Genomic DNA, 26,189 nt, shown 5'->3' on the forward strand with positions numbered 1-26,189 from the left:
ACCTTAAGTAGTGATACAATCATACTTTTCACAAGATGGATTTCACCTGCTCCAACTCGAGGTTTCTCCATATCTCACCTAACCCATAACCATACCCTTGAGACCRGCCATGTCGCCCTCCTTGGCGGCAATCTCGAAGTATCCGTAAATGATGCTGCAATCTTGATTAGCTTAGCTCGTTCGCGATTTCATAGACGACACTTACGTAACAGCCATCAGGATACCAGTGCCGCTGCCCAATGCACCCATGAGATCGCTGGTGATAGACAAGGCTCCGATGCAAGCACCACCGAAAGCGGCGGCAGTCGGGATAACACGCTTCAACTCGCGGTACATGCTCTCATCACGGTGACCAGCCATAACCAAGCCCTGCTCCTTCAGCTGCTTGGCGACATCGCGTGGGCTAGAGCCGGAGACTTCGATCCAGGTCTTGCTGAAAGCGGCACATGCAACAAGCATGTAGACGGTGAAGACAGCGGTGTGGATGGGGTCCAAAAGTGCATCGGTGATGTTGAGAGGTGGGCTCATGTAGTATACCAACCCGCTGGCTGGGAGAACCTGGGCAGTACCCTCGCGAGCCTCCCACACACCGAGCATCTTCACCAGGAGATTGTCGGGAAGCTTGTTGTAAAGCATCTGCGAGACGAGGAAGACGTTGGAGGACAGCGCGGACTGGAGCATGATGGGCATGTTCGAGGTGTAGAAAAGACGAACGGGGTAGGAGCCGCGCATACCACGCTGGCGCGAGGACTTGACGGGGATCTCGACACGGAAACCTAGTGAACGTTAGAAGCTTCGGACGATAGGATCAAGGAGATACACACCCTGGAGGTAGATGACCACGCTGAAGACAACAATGGTAGCCAGGAGGTTCGAGATGTTGGGCAGGTTCTGACGGTAAAAGGCCTCACGGAGAGCGAGCTGCTTGTTGGGCCAGGTGATCAGCAAGTGGACCAGAGCAATGATTGCTCCCTCGAATTCAGGACCACGACCGGTGTTGACGGTAGTGGGAGAGAAGGCCTTCCAGACAATGGACTCGCAGATGTTGGTGGCAATGAAAAGCGAGATACCGCTTCCAAGACCGTAGCCCTTCTGCAGCAGCTCGTCGAGGAGGATGACAATCAGAGCTGCGGTGAGAAGCTGAACAACGAGGAGGACACAGATGCCAGCACCAAGATCCGCAGGGAGACCGTAAAGACCAGTGAGCACGAAGACGCAAGCTTGACCAAAAGACAGGATGATCGCCAGCAGCTTCTGCGCGGTCTGATAGAGCTCGCGGTCGGACTTGAGGTCGAGGTTAACATCGATGAGGTGGGTGCCAGCCAGAAGCTGGAAAACCATGCCGGATGAGATGATTGGTGTGATTCCGAGTTCCATCAAAGTTCCACGGTTACTGGCCATCATCATACGAAGCCAGTATAGCGGATCGGAGGTATCTGAATCACGTTTCTGTCAATCTCTTGTGTCCTGTCCCTCCCGTCCTCATCTCGTCTTGATCTTTCCATCCTCATCCACTCCGCGCCAGCCTCGGGGAGGCTTACCTGAAGACACAATGCCGTACAACGGCATCTGGCTCATGACCAGGAAGATGACCAGTGTCACGCTCGTCCATATTATACGTTGCTGGAATGGAACCTTGGTCTCGGGGACTGCAACTTCGGGGATGAGGGGTGTGAATGGCTTCACCAGGTCGAGGAATCGGACTGTCGTGGAACTCGTCAGCATGCGCACTCGATCGCGTTGCTTGGAACAGAGTGGCGCGTAGCATGATCTAGGCCAAGCGCGTCTTGATATCTGGTGCAGTTGATTGAAGCGCGGGTGTACGTACGGCCGGACATGTCTCCTGAATACGGGAGCTGCGCTCAGCTCCCACTGTAATTGTTCTAAAGCCGCGGCAGGTGATTCAATGCACACAGTGGTGGGGATTGGTCAAGACGGATGAAGGGAGAATTGAAGGAGTGTCGTGTGATGAAGAAGTCGAGGTCAAAGTTCCAGATCCAGGGACGCTGTCAAAGGTGAAGGCCACCTTGCAGTCGCCTAAAAAGCAGCGCTTGGCATTGGGCAATGCGGAGATCGGCATTGGAAGAACAGAACATCACATCATCTCCATCATTATTATTCCTCATTCACCACCACAAAGCCATTGTCGGCTGATTGCGGGCGCATCAATGTGTGCTCTAAACTCGCTCATTACTTCAGCTTGCATGACCTTTCACTCGACAACATACGCCTCAATAGCTTTTCAAATTTGATTGTTGAACCATCTAGCTGATCGCAAAGTGTGTAACTTCTGCACCTCGCCGACCCGCATCTCACTCTGGGTATCTCTCAGGCAACATGGCCCGATACGTCTAGCTCTATCACCCATAACGCCAGCAATGCCACTGTGCTCTCTCAGCCCTCTCGGCCGGTGAGCTTCCGGTAAATCTTCTTGTGCTGCTCCAAGAACATGAAGGTAGCAATCGTCTGTGGTCCCAAACGAATGAAGCTCGGTACCCATCCTTTGAAGACCCACTTCAGACCCTCGGCGGCGGTAACACGCTTGATCACGACAAAAGCACTCTCTTTCGTCTTTGCGCTCATGATCCGCGTCTTGATCACGTCCACCGGACTGCACACCGTCGTGGCCACGAATCCGGCCATCAGCGATGCGCTGAAGTGGGTGGTCAAGCTGTCGCCCAAGCTCGTCCGTTGTAATATCTCCTTTTTGAACACGTCGTATGTTGCAAGCTGTGAAGCTGTCATGAGCACTGCGCGGGTGCTGTTTGGCCAGATTCCGCGAAAGATGCTCCCAATCCCCTCTTCCCTCACCATGCGAATGAGGCCGTCAATCGCGTTCTTGTAGTTCCGTCGCTGTTCTGCCGGAAGCGCYGCGTCGTTTTGCATGCGAACATTGAGAATGTCTCCTGGCGTTCCAGCCATGCCACCTAGCCATCCAGAAGCCGAAGCAATCGCTACGAGGGTTGGGAGCGATGGCTGATTGCTACCATCACTGACGGCATCTTTGAACTTTTCGTACAGGCCGAATCGAGTCGTGCTGTAGGTGATTTGGCGCAGCAGTGAAGCTGAGAGCTAATCAGACGCGACATTAGTTGCAAGATCCAATAAAGTGGTTGGGGTTGTGTCTTACGCCGCGGTACAGGYCAGGAACTCCTTCGGTCTTTAGGATTGTCTTGGTCACAACGACCATGCCCTGTTTGGCCTGTCCTTCGGGCAGGGTCTGCAACCGAACCTTGAAAAATTTATTAGTATGGTTGCCTTTGAGGACTTTTTGCGATGGTGAGGCAATACCTTGACTGTATGGAGGTCAGCAGATTGACCTAGATGCTCTGTGATCCTGCACAAACTCACGTAGGTCCAGTGGATGCGTCACAGCGGCCGCCATACAGCTCGCGCTGCCGCCAAACCAGAGCGGATAGCGAATCGGTCCATTGCGGTTGACATCCTTGCTCTTGGCTACTGTTTGTGTCGCCATTGCTGTATTCTCATTGCTCCATGAGGGCAGACTTGTCTCGTCGAGAACAGTGCAATGCGACCAGGTTGCCGGCTGCGTGAAGTATGCAGTCGTGAAGTGAAGGTGATTGTCGCCGGAAATAACAAATGATGTAGCAAGCCTATCTTTTGATTTAGACCTCCACGCGAGCGGCAATGATCCGCACCGGTTCCCTGCACAGCAGCAGAGCGGAGCCGACCTCCGCGGACAAAGCTGCAGAGCAAACACCGACAATCGCCTTGACAGGAAGCCTCTATTGTTGCTCGACGAGGGGGAAAGTGACTTGGCTGCACCCGCTGTCACCACAATGGTCGTGTCAAGCAGATCTGGCTCATTGCTATGGGCTTTGCCGGCAGGTCTGCGCTCTCTGCTGCGGTCTCGAATCGTGCCTGTCCGCTGCTATGCATCAGGTTCGTTCTCTGCCCCCAGACCCACTCATTTCGACTCTCCATATCTCCACTCCAGCCTCGACATGCGGCTTGCTCGCCGCGCTTCCTCTGAGCGGCTGCAGCGGGTGTCTCGGCGCAGAGGGAGACTATCGGACATGTGATGTCGGGATCATCTCGAAAGCGCAGCTTGCCGAAGTATGCGCCGTTGCGCGGGAATAAGCCATGCGGAGTCCTTTCTAACATCGATATTGCTAGACGGAAAGCACCAATCCTTGACCATTGAWGGCAAAACGTATCCCGCAGACGAATGGACCAACGTACCGGCTTCGATTCTGGCCAAATATGGACGAAAGCTGCACGTTCAACCAAACCATCCCATCTCCATCACCAGGAAATTGATCGAATCACGTTTTGAGGGCTTCCAAAACCACAACTCCTTGACGCCTGTGGTCACCGTAGCTCAGAACTTTGACTCTCTGGGCTTCGCTGCAGACCATCCCGGCCGTAGCAGAACGGATACTTACTACATCAACAAAGATACCGTCTTGCGAACGCATACCTCTGCGCACGAAGTCGATGTCTTCCGAGCCAACACTAGCAATGGCTATACGATATCCGCCGACGTCTACCGACGAGATGCTGTCGACCGGAGTCACTACCCGGCGTTTCATCAAATGGAGGGCGCTATGACTTGGGATCGTAAGGACTTTCCCACGCGGGAAGCTCTCACTAAGCACATCATCGCCGACTTGGACAACATCCCAAAGCACGATCTTGTTGTAGACGATCCCAATCCCACTTTCCACGCCGAGAGAAATCCATTGCAAGCTGAATATCACTCGCCGGAGGAAGCAGAAGCAATAGCCACGCATCTCAAGCGTTCCCTCGAAAACATGGTCATTGCAATCTTCACCGAAGCCGACAAAGCTCTGGCTGCTGCTGGTCAGGGGGCTGAGGCTGAGCAAGAACCTCTCAAGGTTCGATGGGTGGAAGCCTTCTTCCCACATACCTCCCCATCATGGGAGCTTGAAGTGTGGTGGCGTGGTGATTGGCTTGAGGTACTTGGTTGTGGAGTCATCGAGCAACCGCTTCTCAACAGAGCCGATGTTTCATCCAGGATCGGATGGGCTTTTGGTATAGGTTTGGAGAGAATCGCCATGCTTCTGTTTGGCATTCCGGACATCAGACTCTTCTGGAGCAAAGATCAACGATTTCTCTCTCAATTCGACGAGAGCAAGCCCATACGGCGGTATCAGCCTTTCAGCAAATACCCAGCCGCCCCTCGGGATGTAGCTTTCTGGCTCCCTACCAACAGCTCAGTCGTTGTTGACACTCCCGCCTCCGCCTCCTCTACGCCGTCTGCGGCGGGTGGACAGCTGACTGAGCCATTGCAGTCGGCCAGCCCGACCTTTCATGAGAACGATCTCATGGAAGTTGTTCGCAATACTGCAGGCGACAGCGTGGAAGACGTCGCTCTTATCGATAGCTTCACGCATCCCAAGACCAAGCGCCAGAGTTTGTGCTACCGCGTGACCTACCGCAGTCTTGAAAAGACCCTTACCAACGAGGAAGCCAATGCGCTACATGAGCAGATTCGCAGCGAGCTTGTCAGCAAATTTGGCGTGGAGCTGAGGTGAATGATTGAAAGTCGATGATGTGATCTCGACTCATCTGTACAATACATTTTGTATACACTCTGTATATATAGCCAACGGTCTGCACGAAGCTGACGATGCTCTCTCATTGTTACCGTAACTTAAATGTTTCTTCCCCGCAAAGAGCTGGCATCCCCATCAATCCAATGTTCCCCATCGACGAACACACATCTACCACCAGGCCAGCCATAACAAAGGCCCAACATCGTTAAATCGCTCTTCTCGTGTGTCACCCGACATTGCTGCCCCTGATAGACCAGCTCTAGATCTGCCACATGCAGTCATCCAGGCCAACGGTAGTGACTTGGTGACCTCGGCACACATGCCTCTAGCTTCAAGCTTCTCACAAGCACGACTGGCACCGCGGGGCCCATCGGGGCAAAATGCACTGACCCGTCCATCCGAGCTATTACTCTGAACGGCACACGACTCCCACGTCGAGTCACAAGAGCCCTGTTGCCAAATCGCTCTTGTCGCTTCGCCATTCTTACCACATTGTTTCCTCGAATTCTCGGTACGGGCCCGACGGCCATTCACCGCCCAGCATGTCGTGGAAGAAAAGTGGTGAGTCTTGAGAAAGCAAGGACGATGCTATTGTATGAAACATGGCTGACGGTATTACGCAAAGCTCAATTGATGGATACCATCAAGCATTACTCCAACTTCCCGGCGACTRGCGTGAGTCTACGGCAGATGGTACAGTTTGGGAGTAATCCCTCGACTGGTATGGATATCGACTCTGCAAGGTATACAATACAATACAGATGCTGAAGCATGAATCATAGGAACTCTCTTCCGCGCCTCCCAATTCCTCTCCGAAGAGCTTCCCATTCGTCTGGCACATCGCGTACAAGAGCTGAGCGATCTACCGGATGGGTTGAACGATATGGAGAGCATAAAACGCGTGCAGGACTGGTATGCGCAGTCGTTTGAGGTACGCAGTAGCTTTGATCGCGCCGACTGGGTCATGTGGACATGTTCATTGACGATACTCGTGCATAGGAAATCACAACCCTCTCGAAGCCCAATCTCAGCTCAGAGATCAAAGAGCGTCTCTCGAAACCCGCAAGACAAAACGGCAAATCCCGCATCCTCAGCGAAACCACCCACAATCCTAGTATACGACCTGGACAGTACAAGTCGGACATCAAGGGTCTTACGAATGGCGAGAATGGAGAAAACGGGGCAAGCAACACACAGAGAAAGGCAATCGCGGCACGGCGGTATTTCACAGCCGCAGACGACGGCGACTGGCCTCCTGAATTGAACGATTACAACACTCGTTTCGCACAGACTTTGGAGAAGATCAAGAGACGGCACGATAGTGTGGTGACGACAATCGCTCAAGGAATTCTCGAGTACAAGCGCAAGCGACAACGGATGCAGATCGACCATAACATCCAGGCTTTCCTGGATCGATTCTACATGTCACGGATAGGCATTCGTATGCTGATCGGTCAGCATATCGCTTTGACCGACCAGAGGTCACAAAAGGATCCCAATTATGTTGGAATCATCTGCACCAAGACAAATGTGAAGGATCTGGCAACTGAGGCGATCGAGAATGCACGTTTCGTGTGTGAGGACCACTATGGACTTTTCGATGCACCCAAAGTAARGCTGGTATGCCCTAGTGATCTCAACTTCATGTACGTTCCTGGTCACTTGTCACACATGCTGTTCGAGACCTTGAAAAACAGTCTTCGAGCTGTGGTGGAACGACATGGCGCAGAAAAAGAGGAGTTCCCCGTCACACAGGTCATCATCTCCGAGGGACGAGAGGACATCACCATAAAGATTAGTGACGAAGGTGGTGGCATCCCCAGAAGCAGTATCCCTCTGGTGTGGACGTACATGTACACCACCGTTGACCAAACACCGAACCTGGACCCTGATTTCAATAAGAGTGACTTCAAGGCACCCATGGCTGGATTTGGTTACGGACTGCCGATTTCGAGATTATACGCGAGGTACTTTGGAGGTGATCTGAAGCTTATCTCAATGGAAGGATACGGCACGGATGTCTATCTACATCTGAACCGTCTCAGTTCCAGCTCGGAGCCGTTGCAGTGACAACGACCAGTCATGAGGGATGAATGGTATGCTGCCAATCCTCAATATCTCCCCTCGCCTGCTGACTTGTGTTCAAAGGAGCACAGATATGATCAAACGCGACTCGTATCCATCATCCCAGGGATTGGCGCGCGTCGGGGGACAAATGGAGTCCGGATCAAGCGATCGCATTGCGGGCCTYACCATGGCATCGAGAGCGATGAAGGTTAAAGGGAAGAAGAGCGGATCAATGTTGAATTTGCCGAGTCGTGAAGTCAGCGCTCGGAGGCAGGTTGGAGATGCCGAGAGCGTGGTCAACCCACACTCAACAGGCGCCGCGACTCCTTGGTGGCGCAATGTCGGCATGGAGGTGAGTTAACCGTTGATAATTATCAAATGTGGACTGTACGCTGACTTTTCATAGGAGGGCATGTAGGTTATTGGATGATGGATATTGGATATTGGATATTGGTTTTTGGGCGTTTTCACGAAGGCGGGAAGCAAGCTTGCTGGAATACAGGCTGCTTCCAGTTGAGAGGCACGGCAGGATGGTCGCCGATGACATGTACAAATGAAGCATAAGGACTGGTCATTTTAGGAATCAGCTACAGAGAAATGAAAGCTTGTGGGGAGCGGTATGCATTATCACTACAGACTTGTAGGACATGAAAGTGCGAGCGTCTTTCAGATCAAAGCAGAGATGTTAGGGTCAGTCTGGTGTGTACGTTCCTTTCTTCCGCGGAGGAGGGATTGTGCAAGTCGTGCTTTGAAGTCGCCAAGTTTATATTGAGTAAAGGGACTAATTATATTATACTGGCCAAATTTTAGATATGAACTTGTGAACTGTAAATCCTACTCTTTTCTCTACTCAAACACCATGCGTCACCTCAACCAAACAATCGATCGATGGGGTTCATGAATAGCTGATCCAGGTACACAATCTATGGCCGGCAGGCTCCTTGAAAGCATGACGGGGCAAGAAGGGCGATAAACCACTACCCCAACCCTGACCCTAATTTTGATATCACATTGCCCAACTCCCATGCCGGATGCTCCTTAGATGGACAAGCCGCCGGGCTGTGAAGGCAATCGATATCCAGTCCTGGTAAAGAGCTCTGTCGAAGTATGTGTGCACACCCTCTCGCGGGAGCATTCAGTTTGCTCTGCCTCTGGGAGCAAAGTCCTTCGTTCGTTCGAGCCTATTTCCCGTCGAGGTACGCCTTCGCAGAGAATCGGACTATGTTAGACCTGCTGGCCTCTTCCCGATCCGCGATACAATAGAGTTAGAGACCTTGACGATTCTCGCCACCAAAATGGTAACAGGTCCAGCAACCAGAATTCAAAACCCACACCCTCTCACTCCCCCTCCCCAACAAGTTTCTGCTCAGCACCCATAGGTTCCGGACGATGCGCAAAAATCATCTTAAACCTCACAATCTCCTCGACTTCCACTTCCCCTTCCCCAGCCCCTTCCCTCCTCGACTTCCTCACAACAGCGATAGCTTTACCCAATTTCTTGACCTCGCCAGCCATGCGCTGATGTTTGCCCACGAAAAGAAATACGCGCTTGCCGTCCCATTCGGAAGTTTGAGATGAGTCGTCGGCGGGAAATACTAGGCGGCCGAGGTTTATGGCTGTGGAGACTTGGTGGGAGGTTTGCTCGCTTAGGACACTTCCTTGCAGTTCGATTAGGGCCAGTCCTGAGGGGGTGTGGAGAATTTGGGGGAGGGGGTTTTGGATTGAGAGGGTAGGTTGTTGGGTGGGCCGGTTGAGGGATATGGACGGCATTGTTGGAGAGAGAGAGATGGAGGATGGCTTTCTTCTGGGACTTGGTTGAGAGGTGATTGTCGACTGGAATAGAGTTGGGAACACAACCGATTGTGCTGATGTATCCTTACGAGTCCGGTTGATGTTGTAGATGATTAATATTGAAGTCAAACAAAACTAGAAGTTGATAAGGTAGGCATGCAGTGGAATTGATGTTCTTGACAGCTTAGTCACTGGCGCTAAAATTGTTCACGCAGAAGGCATAGAGATGAAGCTACACGAGGAAGACATGGACGGTGAACCGCCGAGAAGATGATCGATATTGTACAGGCTTTGTTTTTAGCTCATATGATACAAGCACCGTCCGTGCCATGCTTTTCCCAAAGAGGAGAACTTTACATCGCCATCATGGCGTTACTACTCACACWCTCGTTCCAACACGCTTTTTGTAAATCAGGAGTTCTTGACAACACCGACCTTGGCGGCCTGTAACGTATCAAAGTCAGCCATGCTCCCACGAAGACTGTCAAGGCTTTACTCACCCGCAAAACCCGTCCATTGTACAGGAATCCCTTTGACTGCACATGGAATACCGAGCCATCCTCCTTGTCTGGCATAGGGACCTGGAATGTGGCCTCGTGCTTGTTCGGGTCAAACTTCTCTCCCGTTGGATCAAACTTCTCCATGCCGTGCTTCTTCAAGGTCGTTGACAGAATTTCCTCCGTCATCTTCAATCCACTGTGCAAGTTCACCAAATCCTGATTATCCGCAGTGAGCTTCTCAACAGGAACGGCATCCAGAGCACGATCGAGGTTGTCAATGCTGTCAAGCAAATCCTTTGCAAACCGTTGCAGGGAGAATTCACGTGCCGCTGCCACCTCGCGCTTCGTCTGCTCTTGCAAGTTTCTGTATTCCGCAATCTGCCGTTTTAGTCGGTCCTGTTCATATCTCAGCATTCATGTCTTCTCCACACAATCCTTCAAGGAAAGCATCGTACGGTCAAGTCCTTGTTCTGTTCCTTCTTGGTCTCCAACTCCGCCTTGAGTGGATCCTCGGGAGCGGCATCCTGCTTGGGTGCCTCTTTGGTCTCTGCTTGCTCTTTTGAGGCCTCCTCCTTTGCAGCGGTATTCTCAGAATACCATCTTTGCGATGCCGCAGGCGCAAGTCGGAGGCGGGAGGCGGGAGTCGCAAAGTTGAGTGTTCGCAGGGCTTGCGCCGGAGAGCGTCGCGATGCAATTTGCAGAGAGCGAGCTAATCTTTGCTGTAGCATATTGATGTGTGTGATGTGCGAGAGATACAGACACAAGTGTGGCGATGAGTGATGAGTGATGGGTGGGTGGATGAATGAATAGCAATGGAAGCTTCCGTGACGGGAACAAAAATCCAATTGAAGGTCGCGTGCCGACGTCAACGTCAGGATTTTGGACGACTTTGGAAGCTCCATCCAGAGGCTGGAGACGACATCATTACACGATTGACATGAAGAGAACAAGAGTCTTTGTTAAATGCTCTTCATTACTGATAACTGCATAAAAAACACTTTCGTCAAACACCATGCTCCTCCCAGGGACAGAAACACGACAAAAGCCAAGTACCAACGCAAAGCTAGCTTCGTTCCAATCATCGCCATTCGTAAGCTCATACCACGTTCAATCAACCCGTCTCCGTTTCCTACACATTTCGTTAGCAGATGATCAACATCCTTGGAGGCACATCAAAACTCACCACTCCAGGCTGTCTACCGTCCAGGCCTCCCGTAATCTTGCCCTTGAGCTTCCTCAAACCAATAACACCCTCATCCTTGGCGAATTTGAGGTTCCGGGCGGGCTTCCATTGCATGAGGCCTCGCTGCTTACGCTCCTCGGTCCTCTTGTTCTGTCTGTTGACATCCTTGCTGGACTGACCTCCGTCCGTGTCGGTAGTTCCACCAGTTCCGCCGGTCCAGCCAGACTCCATCGTGCCGATAGATTGGCGTCCTCCAGACCTGGGCGAGCCGATGCGATTGTTTGCATCCTGGATTCCAAGATCGCTGTCGCTATCATCATCCTCGTCATCTTCGTCCTCACCTTCGACAGTGATACCATCATTGTCAGGATCCTCGCCCTTCTTGAAAGGGGGATCTCTGCCGGGCTCACGCCTCTTCTTGCCGTTCTTGTCCATGAATTTGGCGGGATCATCACCAAAAGCACCACTCCAATCAGTCCCAGTCTTACTGAGCCATTTCTGCTTCTCTTCCTCAGACGCTTCCTTCAAGACATCGCGACCCTCGGTGAGACTCTTTTCGTGCAGTGTCTGAATGCGTTCAGGAATCTCCTTCTCCACAACATGAGTTCGGACTCCCTCAGCTAGACAAGCCTCCCAAGTCTCAAACGTCTCTCGAGAGTTGTTGTCAGCAACGAAGTGCTCGTGGCTCTCGTCCATGCCGGCCTTGAAGCGACCTGTAAAGCGCAATCTGCCGACTACCTCGAGATCTTCGAGTCCAGGTTGTTCTTTGCTGGCGGCCATTTCCTCCGTGATGTAGTTCTGTGTCAGACGGGCCGGTGCTGAGGTCCTATAAATTGGAATGTCAAGCTCGGCGTCTTCATTATCGATAAACTCGTGCAGCCACACGACAGCGTACGCATCCGCCTTGCGCTTGTTGGCGATATGGAGCTCAAACACAACGGGTGAGCGGTAACGGTACTTGACTGGCAGCTTGACCTGCTTTCCGTGCTGTGCTGAAACATTCAAGTCCCAATAATATCCTGACTCTCCCTCTTTCAAGGCATGGCAAGAAGAACGCGAAATCTTTCCAACAGATCCACCTGTTCGGAGCTTGATACGCGCATGGTGGTTGTAGCCCTTGGCAGTGATGGTGGGAGACGTGAACATGAATGTACCTACATCCCATCCGAGCTGCGGCGGTGGCAAGCGGGTCTCGACTGAGCGGAAAAGCAAAGAGATACGGATGCGTCCGAAGCCAATACCTCCGTCGAGTGGGTACCATCTTGTGACCTGACTGCTGGTTTCCAGAATGTCGGAAAGTTTGAGAGGAACGACTCCGAGAATAGGGTCGTGCTGGCGGTTCCTAGAATCACGCACTGTGACGGTGATGATGGCGCTCCTCCAGTCTCGCACATGTCTCTCGGTTCCGGCGTTGAAGATTGGCTTGCTGCTGACGGCCTTGGCTCTGGTGCGGTAGACAAGCTCGTCATTGAATAAGATGGTGCAGTATGAGGTTGGGAGGTTGCCGCCCTCCTCCTCGGTGGACTCGCCGTACTGCTTCGCAGGCTCATATTCGCGGCCATTGCGGCTTCCCTGTGTGCCCTTGACGTTTTCAAGCTCTAGGTTGACGATCTGATGAATGATGATCGAGCAGACACCGCTAGGCCACAGAGGATCCGGTGGAGTGGTTTTGACCGCGTCATCGGTTTCATTGTTCGTCACGCCCTTCTCGTCCTGCAACTCCGGCTTGTCCTTCAGACTATCAGGTAGTGCCTTGTTCTTTCCATCCGTTCGTAGCGCGGAACGGAAAGCAGGCTTGCCGAAGTAGCCAACCTCCCAGTGTAGCTCTCCAGGCATCTCGGAGCCTTCGTCCATGCCGGCAAGCTTGGAGATCTGAGGATACATCTTTCCGGGGTGTTGAATCATCTTCTGCATGCTAAGCTCCACCTTGCCAACAATGTCGTCCGCAGAGTGGCGATCACTATCCCAAAGCTCAACACTGAGGTTCTCATCTGCCTTGATAAGCTCAGGAGTGACCAGTAGAGCAGTAGTCTCCTCCCAAACCGGGTTGAGATCGTCGGTGATGACACGAGTGCAGTACATGGGCTTCTCGTACTTGCTGAATGTCAAGGTGATGTAAGGATCCGAACCACCCCATTGCGAGCCGCGCTTGTCTTGCTTGCTCAGTCCGACTGCTTTGTGGATTCGGATCCAGAGAATACCAAGAGCCTGTGTGTCCTTGGTGATGTCGTCTCCTTGTAGCATAGCGCGCATATCCAGAGACATTGACTTGGGAGCAACGTACATACTAGCTGCGGCTCCGATGGCGTAGTTTACGAATTGGCTTATTAGTGGCAAGTTCAAAAGATTAGGTGCCTTTTCCATCATCGGCGTACATCCCGCTGTGACCTGAGGGACGCCCATCAGGGTGAATGTCAAGGTCTTTAAGAAAGGTGGCTCCGGGGTCATGGCCATCCGCAGGCGGACTGTTCCAACAAGACTCTGCAGCTCCACCCAAATCGGGAGTGGAACCCCAAAAAGGCCCTTAATGCCGAGATAGAAGACCAGTTGCATATGCATGTTGCGAGCTTTGTCGGAGGCGCGTTTGCCAGTTGGCTCAGCGTGGTATGCGAACGAGACCTCGAGATTGTAATAGTCGCCTCCTTCTTCGTCAGCCGCCGCTTCTTGTGGATCTTTCGTCTTCTTGTTCTCCTCATGGATAGCCTCCTTGAGATCCCTCATGTGACTGTCCGGCAACGCTCGCAAGCTGAGTATACGAATTGGATTCGAGCCTTGGTCGATCTCTGCAACCCGGACGTTCTCGATTATGCCAGGAACAGAAGCTTTGTGTTGTTAGCTCCAGATCATTAGCTGAAATTGTCGCAATCACTTGCCTTGCATGACATCTTCCAAAGTGTCGGCCACGGCCTGGAACATGTCTGGGTTAACCAGGCCCCATACAATTCCCATGAGCGTGTYCATCCTAAATGGGTTGTTAGCGTTATGCTTTCCGCCACGTGTTGAACTATATCGTACCATTCCACTGATTCTGGTAGCAGATTGGCCGTGGCAACCTGGCCACGCTCCTTCTCTGCCGACCACTCGACCTCTCTACCAGAGCGCACAACTTCTTTGACCCACAGCCAGATTCCGCTGGAAACACATGCTGCCAGAGGAATGATGCCAATGAATTTGCCTCCGAATGATCGCCCAAGAACAACAATAGCAATGAACACGCCAATGACTAGCCACAAGCCTCGCTCTTCCAGTTTCTGAAAAGTCGCCTCGTAACTGACAGAGGGCGTTGGGTGGAATAGGATGTTTGTCTTTTCGCCATGAATTGGAACATCGCTTGTAGAACCTTCCGCCACCGGATCTGGAGGCGCTGTAATGTCCTGCATCTCCTTGTACTCTGCACCGCTCTGTGAAGAGTCCGTCTTCACTGGCGTGTCCTTGCCCAAGTTGGCGTTGGGCACAGAGAGTACGGGGTTCTTCGATCTTTCCAGATATGCATCATTGACATCCTCTATTACCACCTGTTTTCCTGTCGTCGGGTCTGTGACTCTCTTTCCAGCTGATGGATCTCGCTTCTCCTCATTCTTATGTGGGACGACGACGTCGGATCCCTTTGCTGCTTTACTCTGATCGATTTGCTGGTCACGCTGCTTCTTGTCTGCAGCACTGTCAGTTGGACGGCTCCTAGGTTAGATTTCCAGCCTGCTTACCTTTGTCCAAGCGATCTATAAACTCCCCAACAGTGGGAATCTTATTCCTTCCACTGTAGTGGCCTCCCGGAGCATGCTGCTGTGGAGGTGGCGCCTGTTCCGCCATATTTCCACAATATCACTGTCGTATTGCCAAGCAGGGTTCGTATCGTCGTTGCAAAGTCGTTTGCAGTCAATCCGGCAGGCAGGCAGCAACGCGAAAAACCACAGCTTACGACTGAACCGGCAAGAGGTCGGCGATAGAGTACAGCCCAGACGACATTGGCTGTTTCAAAGCAAAGTAGCGAGGCGTTTGTGAATCGTCATGATCCAAGGTATCACAGCCTTGTCAAGCTTGAACCTGAATGCAGGCGGGGCGGTGTCGTCATAAACTCTTGGCTCGCGTGGCTCGCAATTCACTCACAAAGCGCTTTGACGACCATCCTGCCGGGTGTGGACCAAGCTTGCGCGTGGTTCCATCGTGGTGGTGGTAGCGTACCAGCCACGAATGCTGTGCTTGAACGAGATGGCTGGAAGTCCTTTTCGTTACTTTCAAGTTCACACCCCCTGTCCGGCAGCTTCTCTAAGCTAAAACCTTGAAGTCTCCAGGATCTCGGAGACCTAACTTTAAAATCCTCACGAGCATGGCTGTATCCTTGTACAACTTCTCACTTTGTGATGATGGAAAGCTTGTACCGTACAGCGCGAATCAAGACTACCTGCACTTTTCTCCCAAGACCGGACTGGTCATTGGCACCAGCAATGAGCCAGCAAACAATGTAATCGATTTGCAGGGAGCCATTGTCGCTCCCGGGCTCCTGGAACTCCAAACCAACGGAATGAGAGGTTTCCACTTTACCCACTTCGATGATGAAGCTAGCTACGAGAGAAAAGTCGATGAAGTCGCACGCTATCTGCCAAGTCAAGGCGTGACTGGATTCTACATCACAATTCCAACTGTCTCTTCCGACGCCTTCAAGAAGATCCTTCCCCACACGAAACCACGAGACATCTCCCACGGAGCTTCGCTGCTTGGTGCACATGCCGAGGGGCCATATTTACATCCTGCCAAAAAAGGAGCCCACAATTCGTCCTTGTTCTTCGATGCGACAACCTCGCCTGTGGAGGTATATGGGCCTATAGTGGGTGATTCCGAAACGTTGAAACTTGTGACTTTGGCTCCTGAAGGAAAGGGATCATCACAGCTTATACGCAACTTGACCGGTAAAGGTATTCGAGTCTCGTTGGGACACTCGAATGCAACTTACGACCAAGGACTCTCAGCTGTCGAGAGTGGAGCCAACTGTCTTACACACACCCTGAACGCAATGGCTCCGTTGCACCACAGAGATCCTGGACTGGCAGGCCTGGTGACGGTAGCTTCCCACAAGACTGAAAGTCCATTCTTCTCACTCATTCCCGACGGGAATCACCTCCATCCCAGCGTGGTGTCTATGTTATTTAGAGCAAATCCCAAGAAGTGCATTGTCATAACAGATTCGATTGAGCTCGCCGGATTGGAAGATGGAAGTTATCCCGGTCATGCTCAGATCCCCCACAAACAGGAGAAGAGAGRCTCAAAGGTTGTGATTGCAGGGACGGAGACATTGATCGGAGGCTGTGCATCGCTAGCAGAGTGTGTGAGGAATGTAATCGAGTGGTCTGGCTGTAGCATGGCCGAAGCTGTTCGCACCGTCACACAGAACATATCTGACATGATGGGAGATGAAACGAGAGGCAGAGTAGCAGCTGGAAGACGAGCGGATTTTGCGGTGCTCGACGCCCAGGCGAACGTGCTGGAGACATGGGTGGGCGGCCAGAGAGTATGGCAGCAGCAGTCTCTAGACGTGTCGTAGTGGTGGCAGTCTCCGGAAGCAGGACTCAAGCCAGTACGGCGAAATGTGGGCAATCCCCATTATTCGACGCTACGAGGGTATCATAAAAACAATCATCACCCCCACGCAGCAGATCTCCGCGTCGCCCCAGGTGCAGTACTCCTCCCGATGCATCCATAATGTATGACCTGATTGTCCGGGTAAACGCGTACAGCACTGGCCCCGAAACGCTTGTGACAGACTTTGCAATGGTCATCCTCACCGATTCTCACTCGCCGATTCTTCCCGAGTGCCTTCCCACCTGGAGCGCCATCTGGGCCAAGGGAGAGCAGCCTCTCTGTATTGGTACGACGCACTCCTTCCAGGCTGCGAACGATTTGCTCTTCTCGCAGGATTGACGTAGCGTTCCTGATGCGACCGCGAAAATAGTCCTGAAGCTCTTTGACCGCCAGATCGTCAGGCATGAGATCGAGTGTGCTACTCGCAGGAAGTCGAGCGCCATGCTTGCTGAGCAACTCAAGAGCTTGTGGCCATCGCTTCTCTTCACCGGGCGGGGGTCGAAGGTACAACCCGAGGAGAATGGCAAAAATGTTTGGTTTGGTGGAGGAGTCCTCTGGTTCAAACGCCCGATGCGGCTTTTCGTGTGTGGTGGTTCCATCGAGCAGACAAGCTTGGCGCTCAGCCTGCTGCTCGATGTATCCCTTATTGCAGTAGTTCTCGGCCTTTTCGTAGTCCTGGATTTGGAAAACGTATATGGACAGTGCTTGCTTATGCTGTCCCAGAGCGCTGTAAACAATAGCCCTAGCCTCATAAAAGGTAGGATCACTCGCAGGCAGCTGCGGCAAGGTCTTGGCCCTGTTATAAGCCTTGCTCTTCAACATGAAGGCCTCAAGCTTGCCCTTGATCTCCGTTCGTCTCGAATCCTCAAGATCCTTCTTCTTGAGCTCTAAAAGATAGAGATCCACCAGGTGTTGATGGAATGTTGCATCGCCTTCGCCAAGCTCGTTGATAATGTGCTCGAGATATTGTATCTCAAGCTTCGAGTCAATACTAGCAAGAAATTCAAGAACCTGGTCTCGAGGCAGTCTCTCTGCGTTGTCTGTGTCTGCCAGGAAGACATCCATCCCGACTATGGGGTTCTCATCAATAGGCCAGCGCACATACTCCAAGACCACATCGACAAGCTCTGGGGGAAGTTGCTTCAGGTACCCGACCGTGCGCTCCGGCCCTGTCATACCGTCCGGAATCTGTCCATCAGCTTCGCCTTTGCCGAACTTTGCGAGCATTTCCAAAGCCTGGCGATGTAGACCCTTGCCATGAAGAAAGTCGATCAGGTCGTTGTACCGTTCGCCTTCGTACAGCGCCGACTGGACCACCTCAGGGTCGCAAAAATTGTCAATGCGGAACAGAGATCCTGCAAGGAATGGCGTCGCTAACATATATGCACGGAAGAGCGTCGTATCAACCAACTGTGCAGTGTTAATGAGCTCTGAGCGCCAATCAATCTCTCCTGCCTTTGCATCAACAACGGAATTCGGAAGAAGGTTGCTGAATGCAGGTTTCCCTGTTTCGCTATCCATAGAAGGTGGATCTTCCTTCATTGTACCATCTGGGTTGAGATGCCTCTGCAGTTCCTTCCTTGCCTGGGCGAGAAAGGAACTCAAACATCGGCACGCCATTTTGAGATCCTCGCCTTCCAAAGGCTTGTCGGCACTCTTTGTGGTCTTTGCCCGGATGCTCATGTTGTCGGTATCCAGTCTACCTGGAGACTTCATCGAAGCAGTGTCGGAATCGGCTTTCTTATGACCACCTTTCAAAATCCCAAACATGCCTTTTGAAGGTGTAGAATGTGTATCTTTGCTGACATCTTCGTCCTTGCCATCGTTGGCCTCAGCGGCTGCAGGCTCAGCCTCGGGCTCATCGACTATCGTGGACAGCTCGCCCGCCACGCTTCTTGGGTACAATGCAATGACTCGTTCGGGTGAGGTTTCGGCGTCAGTAAACAAGTCCAGGGCAAGTCGATACTTTTGTTGATGAAACAGGGATATGGCCTTTTGACTCATGATCTCGCGAATGCGCCCAGCCTTATCATCTATGAGCGTGTCTTCGAGGAGTTCGAGCAGGCTTGTCGCCTCATCAAAACGCTGCTTCTCGGCTAGCTCTGCAAGCTGAACATCGTAGGGCAATGCATTCATGCGCCATATGACGCGGTCGGAGGCGACCAAGAAACCCTTGCCGGCGTGCGCCAAGCTGATGTTAGGTTGCGGGACGTGAAGGATGGTCGCACCAGGGACACCGATTGACTGCAGCAAGGTCAATGTGTCGGGATTTCGAATCTGCAGGCTACCCTTTTCTGGAGGCTGAAGAGCGAGCAGATATGGATAGCTGTAGCCAATCGCCTCTGGTGCAAGAGACCATGGCACTTGCCGCTTCTCGAGCGGTTTTCCGTCTACACCAGTGAAGAGGGTGTTGACATCCTTGGCAAGCAAGACTTGATTCCCAAACAGTCCAGTGGCCATGGGTTTCGGCACCCAGCTCCCCATGCCCATATATCCCATTCCACTGCTGCTCACGGCGGCGAACCGAACGCCTGCCAGCTCTCCAGAGTTCACGTCCCCGGCTGGATTCGGCGAGGCCTTGGTGATGGCGGTAATCTCTCTTGTTGTGATGTCAACCACGCTGAATCCTGGGTCCATGCCCGCGAAGAGACGAGTGCCATCGGCCCAGTTCAGACTTTTAACGCTTGCCTCCATGCTGAGCTCCGCAACTTCGGGCAGCATTTCCATGTCCTGCCATGTCCAGCATAGCACTTTCCTCTTCGCACCAACAGCCAGACGTGAGACCAAGCTCGGAACGTTTGTGTCGGAGTCCTTGACCACATTGCTCGTCACGGCGAAGCACACTGCTCCTTTGGTGCTCTCCAATCGCTCGACAAGACGGAAGGTCTTCAGGTCGTGGAGGGAGACATACGTGTCACTCAGACTGACCAGCAGATTCGCCTCTTTAATGATTGCCAGCTGCTGAACCGGGCGACGGCTGAAGTTTTCCACCTCGCGCATAAGCTCTACCGGCTTGGTCTTCGTCTCGGTCGTGCCATCTCCACTGCTCACGGTATCGAGTTTCCCGACAGTGTCCTTGTCCTTGTCCGCACTGTCATCTGAACCCGCCGGCGCCGAACCCGCCGGCTCCTCGCTATTTACGCGGTGCACTCGCAGATAGCCATTACTTAGTCCTACAAGCAATCGATCGCCATACGCGAGCAGCGACTCGATGCGCGACTTGTCTCTTGCCTTGAGCTCGTGTATGGACTGTGCCTTGAAAGCTGACAGCATGTTGGGTGTCCTTATCGCCGTCGTTTCATGTTTCGGTCGGGCCTGAAATGCTCTCGGAATGCGTGGTCTCGTGCAGCGTAGAAGTGATGTTCTGACATGCGCTCAAGACGGGAAGCTCTGCTGCGCTGCGCTGCCGATCCCCGCGATGATGATGCATCACGCTTCACACCAACACCAACGACAAACCCCGTCCAACATTCATGGCTTGAACAACAACACCGGTCCTCACCTCACACCCCCACCCTCACGACCAATGAGCACATGGAGAACTTGAACATTCAGGATGCAGGCCCGCCGGCCATGCAGTCCGGTCCGCCGCCAGTTCCGCAACTGCCACCGCAGATGTTCACCACCGCCGCACAACTGCTCGACCTGACCGATAGTGAGTGCGCATCTTGTGGCGCATGACCGTACATGGAACATCGATGACCAATAAGCGATTTGTAGAAAAGCTATTGCTGTCGCTGCGAGACGGAAGGAAGTTGATTGGCGTGTTGCGCAGTTGGGATCAGTTCGGTATGTTGGGCATTGGGATGGTCAAAGGAAACACACATGGAATGGCACGTTGACCGGCTATGATAGGGAATTTGGTGCTCCAAGACACGATCGAGCGCTTCTTCGTGGACAACCTGTACGCCGATATCAAGCGTGGACTATTCCTCGTGCGAGGAGAAAATGTCTTACTTCTTGGAGAGATTGTACACTCAATCTATGCTTCCAACAAATGTCCATCTGCTGACCCCAGGCACAGGACTTGGACAAGGACGACTATGTCCCACCTCCGTTCGAGGCAGCTCCTGTGGAGAAGGTGTTCGCGATGAAGAAAGAACAAGACAAGCAGCGGAAAAAGAGCGACAAGTCGAAGCAAAAGAAACTGGCCGAGCTCGGATTCGAAGGCGAGCACGCCGGTGAAGTTATCTTTTGAAGATTTTCAATTGGTGGACTGTCACTGTTTCCTTTGCTTGAAAGGAAACGAAGAAACGTCTTGAACATGCAGACGTTCAGAATCTGCGGACGGAGCAAAGTGGGTTCATGGTGGAGAGGCTCCAAGGAGAGAGAGTGATTCTCACAGGAACTTATATTTACGTGCCGTTGCCGCTGGTGAGCAGCGAAGTTCAGTCGAACTCCGATTCTATAAGCTATCATAGCTACTTAAGGATCTCATGCGTACTTCGAACATTTCCGTGCACGTCAAGATTGTTTCTGACTTTGTGATTGTCACTCAAAGTCCAAAGTCCGTGCGAGGGGTGGGCCCTTTTCGTTAGCGCCAAACTTTAGCGTCGGGAAGGGTTGCACTTCGCGTGAATGCTTTCTTCTTTCAACATCAACAGCATGCGTGATCATCCGCAACGGTAACGAGCTCCATCAATTAACCTACTAATGATCCGATAGCGGCAATCAGAAGTGCGGGTCAATAACTAAAAGCGACGAGGTTGCCATTTCGGCGCGCGTGGGATCACCCTAGGCTCGGAAATCAGGCAAGTGAATGATGAAGTGAATTCGAAAGTGAATGCAATCGTCCACTTTCGAAGCCAACTCGACAACAACGTCATAGTCTTGAAAGCTCTCGCTAACACTTGGTCAGTCCAGGGCGGTTTTCGATCAGCTWTGCTCTCGCTCGAGTCGTCTCTGACATTACGTCTCACCCTCCAGTTCCGTGGTACAGAATCACTTCAACACGAAGCCATCGCGTGCAGTGAATACTGGATCTACCTGTCAGACAAGCTCCCGGATTTGAGCGGCAGCGTGATTTTGTGGTGATCACCTGATCGTCCAAGCTCTGCGAGTGAATGTCAACGAATTCTTGGCGTCGCTCCTTCCAAACTTGCCGGCGCTAGAAAGAACCTACAAACCACGTTCTATCCACGTCAACGACGCCTCGAAACATCCACCATCATCCATCCAYGACAGCCGCATGACCTCTGCAACTCAATGTACGTTTGTTCCCTTGCCACACTTCTGTCACTTATCAACTCACTTGGATACTTTGACTTCACCTCGAGTTCAACCGCTGATCAAGTGAAACCGTAGAACATGCCGCCCGTCATGGGTAAACCCACCTCTACCGCCAGTCCGTCAACGCGCAGCAGCGCGCGTCCTCGGCGCCAGCGATCATCGGCAGCAGACACCATCACGGTCAAGCAGAAGATGTCTGCAATCCTCATCTCCGACAGCAGTGATCCAGTCGTTCCTACCAACGCCGATTCTCAAGATCAATCAATATCGACATCGAACAGACCGTGGGGTCGCAAGGGAAAGGTGTGTGATGCTTTGTGCTTGCGTATTCGTTCACTTCGCTGACGTCACTTTGAGGCACCTGTACAGACGCCAAGCGCCTCCAAGGCGCAACACGACAACGACAATGACGATGAAGTCGAGGAGTATGAACTCAAGGACACGGACTACGATATGGGAACCGACGAAGATGATGTATTCAGCGACAATCAGTCCGTCATCTCCGTGGAGTCGTCTTCCGAAGATGACAGCGAGGAATACGCCCTGTCCGATCGACCATGGATTGAATTCTCTCCAAGAGCGCGCAAGCAGTGGGAGTTGATGTACAGTCAGGTCTGCATTCGCCGAATCCACGACAACTGGGAGATGACCGAGCTGTACCAGCAAGATAAGGACCTCGAGATGCTCCGCTACATTGAAGACTTTCCAATTCCTCAATGGCTCATCCCCCAAGACGAAGCGATGCTAGCATACCAGCGCTTGCACGAGCGCCAACGCTGGCGAAAGCTTGGAATCCCCATCTACGGACAACACCCTACCGGCCGGGAAGCGCATACGTATTCTCAAGATCGCCTGCCGCGAGAGCCATCTCGACCTCTCCCACCGCAGCGAGCATCTCAGGATAGACGTCGATCTCAAGATGTAACAGAGCCAGTACCTCAACAACAGGTTTTGCAGTCCCAGCACGCACCTCGGCAGGATACTGCACATCAAACTCCCGCTCAGCAGAACACTCCCCAGCATGCAGATCCTCAACAAGGTCAGACGCAACAAGTCCTTCCTCAGCAAAATGCTACTCAGCAGGACCCTGCGCAGGAGAACACCAAGCAGCAACCCATTCCACAGCAGAACGTGCCTCATCAGAATCTACCTCAGCAGAATGTGCCACACCCACAGCAGAACATGCCGCAGTACCCGCCSCAGAACATGCAGCAGAACATGCCGCACCCTATGTCAGGACATCCGATGGCGCACACTCCAAACGCCCAACAAGGTATGGCACCACCAGGCATGCAGTATCCTTCGATACACCCCGGTATGCCACCAGCAGGGGCGATGTACTTCCCACCACCACCAGGTATGCCGTGGCCTTATCATCAGTACGCTCAGCCTCACCCACAGCAAGGTCACCCGATACCGTCGTATCAGTATCCGCCAAGTGCATACGGTCATCCTGGAATGGGCTACCCGGCCGGGCCTCCGCCTGCGCCATACAGTCACTACCAGCCGCCAACCCCATACAAGTACAACGAGCCGACTAAGCGGTAATTCTTGCCATCCTTTCCTTTCATCCTCGTTCTTACTAACAACGCGCGCAGTCGAGCCAAAAAGGAAACACCTCCCCCACAATCTCCTCCACCCCCTCCGCAGACCCCACCGTACGCAGCACGAAAGCGTCCGATCGAAAAGAAGCCCGGCAACAAGCCTGGTCGTAAGAGCATGCGCAAACACGCCGAAGCCGAAGAATTCCCTTGGACGCGCAACCTGGACTTCAAGGCGGAGAAGGCCAAGGCCGCTTGGGACCTCAGCGTCTACGACCCGGAAACACTCAATGATATGGCAATGACACGCACCAAAAACATTGCAGTCATCGAAGACATCGACGCCAAAATCCAAGAACAACAGCGTAAGCGCTTACAAGAAAAGAACGCTCTCGCAAAGCTGACAACACATGCTGCAGGCATCGCCCGCGCCGCTAAAAAGCTCAAGGAAAAGGCGGGCAATCCCTCTGAAGTTGACGGTAAGAAGGTACGACAGAAGAGGGAGGGCCGTCCGAAAGGTGATGTTGGTGGTGATCCTTACCACTCTGGAGTTTATGCCTTTTCCACTCCTGCGGACGAGGAGAAGGCCGCTCATCTTGGGTTCACGTCTCCTGATGAAGTCATTGACGCAGCAGAGGAGGGAGAAGTTGACCCAGAGGTGCAGGCGAGTATCAAAATCTACTGGGACCCAGGTAAGAAGGGCATGACGGAGAATCTCGAGCAAGCCAAGTTCTCAGTGCGCGATACCGTCGTCACCCGCAAGCAACTTGAGAACACTCCAATTCTCACAAAGGTCGCCGCGGAGTGCATTGTTGACTTTTGCCCGGATTTGCTGTGGCGATCGATGCTCCTTCGCATCACGAGTGAGGCTGGTTGTGGAAACAAGGATGTTCGAGATCGTTTCTGCCACAACGGCTGCTACTGTGACAAGGCTACCATAACGAAGCGCATCTCTGCTGCGCTGGGACAGAAGCAGACTCAGCCCAAATCGAAGGGATACCAGCCAGGAGAGTGGGAGTGGTATGATGAGAACGTCAAGGACTTTAGCAAGTACATCGACTACTTCGGCATGCGGACCAGTCATCGAAACATGCTCAAGATTCAGATGGCTGGCGAGAAGCGAAAGCGAGACACGCATACCTCTGGCGAAGAACCCAAGGACAACAACGAGCCGGACCAGAGCAAGCGACAGAAGGCTAGCAACGTCGCCATCGCGCCAAAGGCGGTTGATGCGGCGGAGGAGGCGGATGTTGAAGCGAACAGGCCGAACGACGTCGAAGCCGGGAACGAGAGCGCTGATGATTCCGACGATAGCAACRCGGTCTCACTTCAAGACTCTGACGTTCTCGATAAGATGGAGGATTGATGCGGTTCTGCGAGGCTCTGGTTCTGTGGGCACTCCAAGACACTTCCCGGACTGCACAACGGTGCAGGTTTCGGTGTTGAATTGAGGGTTGCGGAAGAGCGACAGACACACCCGATCCGGACGTGGTCGAAGCAGTCCACTTGCGACTGCATTGATGTCATGTATCTTTGCGCTCGGCAGTTATGGTGTTGAGCATACAGCGTGGCTTTGAAATGAAAATTGAACTTTACAATCGAGGTCGATGAAAGCATGCTCTCGCGTTAATCTAGTTGGAACGTGCGTGCGAGGTGATGTCGGGTAATCCCACCTCATTGGTCTGGTCGGGAGATTTTGACGGATGAAGCCAGCCACTGATGAACGCTGGCACAGAATCTAAGTCCGGACAGCGTGAGACCTTTGCCGCGCTGGACAAACAACCTCATCAACACCACCCCTTTGTGGCTTCACTCCAATCTTAGATGTATCTGTCACGGAACATTGTGCAACTACTCTCCGACCTCTGTGAGTCTCGTCGTCGGTCGACGACCACCCTCGTGTTACGTTGGCGACTCAACGATTGCGGTGACCGACTCAAAGAGCCGAAGAAAATCAAATAGATCAGCGATACCTGATTCGGAACTGCCAAGTTTCTAGTGACATCCTGGTAAATCTTGGCTGTAGGCCAATGGTGCAGCCGCTAATGCGCGATGAGGCTGGGTTGATCGAGCAACATCATTCAATCCTGTTTGTGCTCCAAGCGGTGTCCAACCCGGCCCATTTCCACGAAACACAGCATCTCCACCCTCCCGCCTCCCTCTCAACACCTTCCACAGTGCACGCAAGATACTTGGAGCACTTTGCGACGTGGGGTGGCGGAGATTGGGAACCACTCAAATCGAATCAGAGGCTCGGAGATTGAATCGCGGGCCATTGGCCGCAGAGGAGTAAGACGGGGTCGACTGCGCCACAGCCAGATCCGTTCCCACGCCGACGCGTGATCTTAAGCTCAGACTGATCAGCGATCAATGCTGCTTCACGTGTGGCTGGTGACGAACCAGACCAGCTGCCCTCCATCTGCAGCATGCTGCACGACGTATGCTTGTCCCAACCACATGGAAGCAGCAGYGTGCGCAAGCTGCATGGCCTACGACATGTTGCGTACTCTCCGTGGCAACCTGCTTTGCTGTCCAAGTTATTATTTGCCCGAGTCCGATATCCGCTTGGGAAGTCTATTGCCGATGATGCGAGTGCACGAACACCTCGCAGTGACCGCGTTATATCGATTGGAATGATGACGTCGGCTCTAGATAGATTGGGCGTACCGGCAGTGCTTGTTGCGCACTGGGCACGGCTGTCGGCAGGCTCGAGCGTCTTCGCGCGGTGTAAACGTCAATCGTCGGATGCTAGATGTCCATG

At 52.8% G+C, this 26,189-nt stretch overlaps 12 protein-coding genes; 6 read left to right on the forward strand and 6 right to left on the reverse strand.

Moving 5' to 3' along the window:
• Window positions 1-78: 78 nt before the first annotated feature.
• RCC_10143 (protein transport protein Sec61 alpha subunit) lies at window positions 79-1,838 on the reverse strand (the record flags this gene model as incomplete). XM_023775374.1 has 5 exons in its annotated part: window positions 79-154; window positions 206-776; window positions 825-1,436; window positions 1,542-1,703; window positions 1,829-1,838. The coding sequence occupies 5 exons, from the start codon at window positions 1,836-1,838 to the stop codon at window positions 79-81; spliced, it is 1,431 nt and encodes a 476-aa protein (XP_023631142.1).
• A 556-nt stretch (window positions 1,839-2,394) lies between these two features.
• Window positions 2,395-3,475, reverse strand: RCC_10144 (probable dicarboxylate carrier protein; the record flags this gene model as incomplete). XM_023775375.1 has 4 exons in its annotated part: window positions 2,395-3,072; window positions 3,131-3,232; window positions 3,292-3,296; window positions 3,352-3,475. 4 exons carry the CDS (start codon window positions 3,473-3,475, stop codon window positions 2,395-2,397), a joined length of 909 nt encoding a protein of 302 aa, XP_023631143.1.
• Window positions 3,476-3,800: 325 nt separating this feature from the next.
• RCC_10145 (related to phenylalanyl-tRNA synthetase, mitochondrial precursor) lies at window positions 3,801-5,519 on the forward strand (the record flags this gene model as incomplete). XM_023775376.1 has 2 exons in its annotated part: window positions 3,801-3,903; window positions 4,138-5,519. 2 exons carry the CDS (start codon window positions 3,801-3,803, stop codon window positions 5,517-5,519), a joined length of 1,485 nt encoding a protein of 494 aa, XP_023631144.1.
• Window positions 5,520-6,082: 563 nt separating this feature from the next.
• On the forward strand, window positions 6,083-7,610 carry RCC_10146 (the record flags this gene model as incomplete). XM_023775377.1 has 5 exons in its annotated part: window positions 6,083-6,101; window positions 6,166-6,261; window positions 6,323-6,471; window positions 6,540-7,186; window positions 7,238-7,610. 5 exons carry the CDS (start codon window positions 6,083-6,085, stop codon window positions 7,608-7,610), a joined length of 1,284 nt encoding a protein of 427 aa, XP_023631145.1.
• Window positions 7,611-7,794: 184 nt separating this feature from the next.
• RCC_10147 (uncharacterized protein) lies at window positions 7,795-8,025 on the forward strand (the record flags this gene model as incomplete). XM_023775378.1 has 2 exons in its annotated part: window positions 7,795-7,959; window positions 8,014-8,025. 2 exons carry the CDS (start codon window positions 7,795-7,797, stop codon window positions 8,023-8,025), a joined length of 177 nt encoding a protein of 58 aa, XP_023631146.1.
• A 920-nt stretch (window positions 8,026-8,945) lies between these two features.
• RCC_10148 (related to sister chromatid cohesion protein Ctf8) lies at window positions 8,946-9,377 on the reverse strand (the record flags this gene model as incomplete). Its single annotated transcript, XM_023775379.1, has 1 exon — window positions 8,946-9,377. One exon carries the CDS (start codon window positions 9,375-9,377, stop codon window positions 8,946-8,948), a length of 432 nt encoding a protein of 143 aa, XP_023631147.1.
• Window positions 9,378-9,809: 432 nt separating this feature from the next.
• On the reverse strand, window positions 9,810-10,626 carry RCC_10149 (related to heat shock protein MGE1 precursor; the record flags this gene model as incomplete). XM_023775380.1 has 3 exons in its annotated part: window positions 9,810-9,842; window positions 9,899-10,294; window positions 10,354-10,626. 3 exons carry the CDS (start codon window positions 10,624-10,626, stop codon window positions 9,810-9,812), a joined length of 702 nt encoding a protein of 233 aa, XP_023631148.1.
• A 383-nt stretch (window positions 10,627-11,009) lies between these two features.
• RCC_10150 (probable meiotically up-regulated gene 190 protein) lies at window positions 11,010-14,891 on the reverse strand (the record flags this gene model as incomplete). XM_023775381.1 has 5 exons in its annotated part: window positions 11,010-11,027; window positions 11,082-13,903; window positions 13,955-14,043; window positions 14,097-14,733; window positions 14,786-14,891. The coding sequence occupies 5 exons, from the start codon at window positions 14,889-14,891 to the stop codon at window positions 11,010-11,012; spliced, it is 3,672 nt and encodes a 1,223-aa protein (XP_023631149.1).
• Window positions 14,892-15,408: 517 nt separating this feature from the next.
• Window positions 15,409-16,620, forward strand: RCC_10151 (related to N-acetylglucosamine-6-phosphate deacetylase; the record flags this gene model as incomplete). Its single annotated transcript, XM_023775382.1, has 1 exon — window positions 15,409-16,620. One exon carries the CDS (start codon window positions 15,409-15,411, stop codon window positions 16,618-16,620), a length of 1,212 nt encoding a protein of 403 aa, XP_023631150.1.
• Window positions 16,621-16,715: 95 nt separating this feature from the next.
• Window positions 16,716-19,931, reverse strand: RCC_10152 (related to PHO87 protein; the record flags this gene model as incomplete). Its single annotated transcript, XM_023775383.1, has 1 exon — window positions 16,716-19,931. One exon carries the CDS (start codon window positions 19,929-19,931, stop codon window positions 16,716-16,718), a length of 3,216 nt encoding a protein of 1,071 aa, XP_023631151.1.
• Window positions 19,932-20,027: 96 nt separating this feature from the next.
• RCC_10153 (related to small nuclear ribonucleoprotein (LSM1)) lies at window positions 20,028-20,856 on the forward strand (the record flags this gene model as incomplete). XM_023775384.1 has 4 exons in its annotated part: window positions 20,028-20,313; window positions 20,379-20,447; window positions 20,514-20,629; window positions 20,683-20,856. 4 exons carry the CDS (start codon window positions 20,028-20,030, stop codon window positions 20,854-20,856), a joined length of 645 nt encoding a protein of 214 aa, XP_023631152.1.
• A 1,109-nt stretch (window positions 20,857-21,965) lies between these two features.
• RCC_10154 (uncharacterized protein) lies at window positions 21,966-24,794 on the forward strand (the record flags this gene model as incomplete). XM_023775385.1 has 3 exons in its annotated part: window positions 21,966-22,190; window positions 22,257-23,431; window positions 23,486-24,794. 3 exons carry the CDS (start codon window positions 21,966-21,968, stop codon window positions 24,792-24,794), a joined length of 2,709 nt encoding a protein of 902 aa, XP_023631153.1.
• Between the last annotated feature and the right edge of the window lie 1,395 nt (window positions 24,795-26,189).

This window comes from Ramularia collo-cygni (assembly GCF_900074925.1).
Source record: "Ramularia collo-cygni strain URUG2 genome assembly, contig: RCC_scaffold21, whole genome shotgun sequence".
NCBI lineage: Eukaryota > Fungi > Ascomycota > Dothideomycetes > Mycosphaerellales > Mycosphaerellaceae > Ramularia > Ramularia collo-cygni.